Here is a 6166-nt window from a genome sequence, read left to right as displayed (position 1 = left end):
CAGTCACTATTTAAAGGAGTAATCAGATTACTTTCCAAAGTAAAGAGTACTGATGAGTCAGCACAACAAGACTTACATGTAACCTAACCCAGTTACATTTTAATAGAGTAATCAGATTACTTTCCAAAGTAAAGAGTCAGCACAAGACTTGCTTGTAACCTAACTCAGTAACCATTTAAAGGAGTAATCAGATTACTTTTCCAAAGTAAAGAGCACACTTGTAGCCTAACTCAGTTACCCTTTAAAGGAGTAATCAGATTACTTTGCAAAGTAAAGAGTACTGATGAGACTTACTGGCGTTGGTTTGGCAGACAACACGACTGGAACTTTCCTCACAGCTGACCCGACTCCATCGTCCTCCGTCTGCCATCACCATGACAACGCACGCAGCCTTGGACGTCTCCGTGGTAACCGAGACTCCGGGCTTCCAGTTGGAGAAGGTGAGAGCTGAGCCGTCTGCTGTGAGAGCGACACAGGTTGCAACATCAGTGATAATGATAACGCTAACACAGTGTCGATACCAAAAACACAGTATCGGTGTGGTGTCGATACCAAAAACACGGTATCGTGCAGTGTTGATACCACTAAACACAGTACTGGAGAAGTGTCGATACCACTAACACAGTATTGGAGAAGTGTTGATACCACTAACACAGTATCGGAGAAGTGCCGATACCAAAACTACAGTATCGATACCAAAAACACAGCATCGGTGCGGTGTCGATACCACTAACACAGTATCAGTGATGTGTTGATACCAAAAACACAGTATCGGTGAAGTGTCGATACCAAAAACACGGTATCGGTGCGGTGTCGATACCAAAAACACGGTATCGGTGCAGTGTCGATACCACTAAACACAGTACTGGAGAAGTGTCGATACCACTAACACAGTATTGGAGAAGTGTTGATACCACTAACACAGTATCGGAGAAGTGCCGATACCAAAACTACAGTATCGATACCAAAAACACAGCATCGGTGCAGTGTCGATACCACTAACACAGTATCGGTGAAGTGTCGATACCACTAACAATGCAGTGTTGATATCAAAAACACAGTATCGGTGCAGTGTCGTAGTGTTTGTCATATTTCCAAACATTCTTCATGTTACAGTCTGTGTGCATCACGGCCAAATAAAAGATATTTTTATTATTGACATTAAATCATACAAGACAATAACTTTGACTTCTTTATCCTCCATCTTCCTGTTTGATACATTTACTGTCAATTTCATCACAATTACTATTATATTTTCAAAATAAAGTGTATTTATACTACATATAGATAAACATCATTTTTATATATATATATATATATATATATATACATATATATATATATATATACACACACACACATATATATATATATATATATATATATATATACATATATATATATATATATATATATATATATATACATATATATATATATATATATATATACACACACACACATATATATATATATATATATATATATACATATATATATATATATATATATATATATATATATATATATATATATATATATATTATATATATATATATATATATATATATATATATATATATATATTTCTGAGTTTCTCCTCAGGGATTAATAAAGTATTTCTGATTCTCATATGTACTTATAATATATATAAATAAATACTTATTAGGCATAAAATGTATGTACAAACAGTGTATAGTATGGTACGTGTATACACACACACACACACACACACACACACACACACACAGACATTCACACGCACGCGCACACACACACACGTATGTATAAATTAATAAAATATTTTGACATTTTATGTATTACATATAAAATATGTGTATTATGTAATTTTTCAGACAAGTCGCTGTATTTTCAGAATAACGTGGTTATAGTTGTGGTTAAAAATACTTTATAGTTTACAGTACAACAAGTATTAGTGCCACCTACTGGACCACAGTAAACAATCCATCCATCCATCCATTTTCTACTGCTTGTCCCTTTTGGGGTCGCGGGGGTGCTGGAGCCTATCTCAGCTGCAATATCATCATTAAATGTGGGATTTACTGAGTCTACCTTATTTGATCACTACTACTACTATTACTACTATTAGTACTACTATTAGTACTATTACTACTATTAGTACTACTATTATTACTATTACTACTATTATTACTACTATTATTACTATGACTAATGTTACTACTAATATTATTATTACTACTACTAATTCTTCTACTAGGAGCACATTACCGTAATTCTTCTACTAGGAGCACGTTACCATAATTCTTCTACTAGGAGCACATTACCATAATTCTTCTACTAGGAGCACATTACCTTAATTCTTCTACTAGGAGCACATTACCATAATTCTTCTACTAGGAGCACATTACCATAATTCTTCTACTAGGAGCACGTTACCATAATTCTTCTACTAGGAGCACGTTACCATAATTCTTCTACTAGGAGCATTTTACCATAATTCTTCTACTAGGAGCATTTTACCATCATTCTTCTACTAGGAGCATTTTACCATAATTCTTCTACTAGGAGCACATTACCATAATTCTTCTACTAGGAGCACATTACCATAATTCTTCTACTAGGAGCATATTACCATAATTCTTCTACTAGGAGCACATTACCATAATTCTTCTACTAGGAGCACATTACCGTAATTCTTCTACTAGGAGCACGTTACCATAATTCTTCTACTAGGAGCACATTACCATAATTCTTCTACTAGGAGCACATTACCATAATTCTTCTACTAGGAGCACTTTACCATAATTCTTCTACTAGGAGCATTTTACCATAATTCTTCTACTAGGAGCACATTACCATAATTCTTCTACTAGGAGCACATTACCATAATTCTTCTACTAGGAGCACATTACCATAATTCTTCTACTAGGAGCACATTACCATAATTCTTCTACTAGGAGCATATTACCATAATTCTTCTACTAGAAGCACATTACCATAATTCTTCTACTAGGAGCACATTACCATAATTCTTCTACTAGGAGCACATTACCATAATTCTTCTACTAGGAGTACATTACCATAATTCTTCTACTAGGAGCACATTACCATAATTGTTCTACTAGGAGCATATTACCATAATTCTTCTACTAGGAGCACATTACCGTAATTCTTCTACTAGGAGCACATTACAATTCTTATACTCAGGACACACCACTGTATTTCTTATTCTAGGGTTACTTTACAATCATTCTTATACTAGAAGCACACTACCATAATTCTTATAATAGGAGCACACTACCATAATTCTTATAATAGGAGCACACTACCATAATTCTTATATAAGGAACACATTACCATATATTTTTTTTTACAATAGGAGCACATTACCATAATTCTTATAATAGTAGCACACTACCATAATTCTTATATTAGGAACACATTACCATATATATATTTTTTACAATAGGAGTACATTACCATAATTCTTATAATAGGAGCACACTACAATAATTCTTATATTAGGAGCAGACTACCATATTTTTTACAATAGGAACACATTACCATACTTCTTATAATAGTAGCACCTACCATATATTTTTTTTACAATAGGAGCACGTTACCATAATTCTTATAATAGTGGCACACAACCATATTTATTTTACAATAAGAGCACATTACCATATTTTTTACAATAGGAGCACACTACAATAGTTCTTATAATAGGAGCACATTACCATAATTCTTATAATAGTAGCGCACTACCATATTTTTTTTTTACAATAGGAGCACACTACCATCATTCTTATAATAGGAGCACACTACCATATTTATTTTACAATAGGAGCACACTACCATAATTCCTATAATAGGATCACACTACCATAATTCATATAATAAGAAGACACTAGCATAATAATTCTTATAATAGGATGACACTAACATAATAATTCCTATAATAGGATGGCACTAGCATAATAATTCCTATAATAGGATGACACTAAAATAATAATTCCTACAATAGGATGACACTAAAATAATAATTCCTATAATAGGATGACACTAAAATAATAATTCCTATAATAGGATGACACTAAAATAATAATTCCTATAATAGGATGACAATAACATAATAATTCCTATAATAGGTTGACAATAACATAATAATTCCTATAATAGGATGACAATAACATAATACTTCTTATAATAAGATGACAATAACATAATACTTCCTATAATAGGATGACAATAACATAATAACTCCTATAATAGGTTGACAATAACATAATAATTCCTATAATAGGATGACAATAACATAATACTTCCTATAATAAGATGACAATAACATAATACTTCCTATAATAAGATGACAATAACATAATACTTCCTATAATAGGATGACAATAACATAATAACTCCTAGAATAGGATGACACTAAAATAATAATTCCTATAATAGGATGACAATAACATAGTACTTCCTATAATAGGATGACAATAACATAATAACTCCTATAATAGGATTACACTAAAATAATAACTCCTATAATAGGATGACAATAACATAATAACTCCTATTATAGGATGACAGTAACATAATAATTCCTATAATAGCATGACAATAACATAATAACTCCTATAATAGGATGACAATAACATAATAACTCCTATAATAGGATTACACTAAAATAATAACTCCTATAATAGGATGACAATAACATAATAACTCCTATTATAGGATGACAGTAACATAATAATTCCTATAATAGGATGACAATAACATAATAACTCCTATAATAGGATGACACTGGCATAATAATTCCTATAATAGGATGAGACTAGCATAATAATTCCTCTAAGAGGATGCCACTAGCATAATAATTCCTATAATAGGATGACAATAACATAATAACTCCTATAATAGGATGACAATAACATAATAATTCCTATAATAGGATGACAATAACATAATAACTCCTATAATAGGATGACAATAACATAATAACTCCAATAATAGGATGACAATAACATAATAACTCCTATAATAGGATGACAATAACATAATAATTCCTATAATAGGATGACAATAACATAATAACTCCTATAATAGGATGACAATAACATAATAACTCCAATAATAGGATGACAATAACATAATAACTCCTATAATAGGATGACACTGGCATAATAATTCCTCTAAGAGGATGCCACCATCATAATATATATTCTAAGAAGATGCCAGTACCTTGAGAGTGGAGGGTGCCACCCAGCCAGACTCGGCCGGTGATGAGCGGGTCATCAGACAGGTACTTGGACACAAAGTCGTTCTCTTCCTTGCTTTGGATGCTCAGCAGCTGAGCGTCTGTGGAAAGGCGAGGAAAAGCGTGAGGAGGCTGCGCAGCGTAACCACGGTAACGCCAGCACACACCCATGCCGCTGCAGATGTTCCTGGCCTGCGTCATGCTGTAGACGCTGTAGTTGTAGAAGCTCATGTGGAAGGCGTAGCAGCGGTCCTGGTGCTGCACCCACTCGGACGTCCCGTTGCTCTGAGGGCAATGGTTGACCTCTGACCTGGCCTGCAGTTTGGCTCCTGGGTCAGCACAAAGAAAAAAAAGCGTGTTTTGGGTGCTCGGACAAAGCCAGCCAGCAGAAGCTGCTCCTACTTTGGGAGGTGCTGGTGACGTTGGTGGAGTAGCAGATAGCGCCATCCAGTGGCGACTTGCAGCTGCTCCTCACCCAGCCACCAGAGGGCAGCACAAAGACACATCCCGCCTCCCGCTCCTCTGAGCTGGAACCTTCCAGCGACTCGGAGATGTCGGCCGTGTACTCCAGCGTCGTCCCGTCTGACCACTCGTAGGACGGACCTCCGACCTGCACGGACAACAAAATGGTTCTAAAGACAGCCTGGCTTTTCTAATCTGCAAAGTCAAAGTTTGGTCCCGCAGGAGAAGAAGAACCAGGAGCAGGCAGGAAGGCAAAGTTAACTTTCAGTTTCCATCTCCGCCAAGGAGGACACAAGCAATTAGGATGCGGCCCTCATAATTAGGATGCGGCCCTCATAATTAGGACGCGGCCCTCATAATTAGGACGCGGCCCTCATAATTAGGATGCGGCCCTCATAATTAGGACGCGGCCCTCATAATTAGGAAGGGGCCCTCATAATTAGGATGCGGCCCTCATAATTA

The 6166-nt window shown here is 35.2% G+C and overlaps 1 protein-coding gene across 3 annotated transcripts in view; it reads right to left on the bottom strand.

Annotated features, from left to right (window-relative positions):
* ly75 (lymphocyte antigen 75) overlaps positions 1-6166 on the bottom strand; it is a 91187-nt gene that overhangs the window by 1400 nt on the left and 83621 nt on the right. For all 3 annotated transcript variants that reach the window (XM_062035011.1, XM_062035019.1, XM_062035025.1), the window contains 4 exons: positions 5645-5852; positions 5410-5571; positions 5227-5343; positions 295-459 (listed from right to left, as the gene is read on the bottom strand). In XM_062035011.1, coding sequence (XP_061890995.1) covers positions 295-459; positions 5227-5343; positions 5410-5571; positions 5645-5852 — 652 coding nt within the window. The remainder of the gene's footprint in view (positions 1-294; positions 460-5226; positions 5344-5409; positions 5572-5644; positions 5853-6166) is intronic.

This window comes from Entelurus aequoreus, linkage group LG02 (genome assembly GCF_033978785.1).
Source record: "Entelurus aequoreus isolate RoL-2023_Sb linkage group LG02, RoL_Eaeq_v1.1, whole genome shotgun sequence".
NCBI classification, from domain to species: domain Eukaryota; kingdom Metazoa; phylum Chordata; class Actinopteri; order Syngnathiformes; family Syngnathidae; genus Entelurus; species Entelurus aequoreus.
This window is presented reverse-complemented; position numbering and strand designations above follow the sequence as displayed.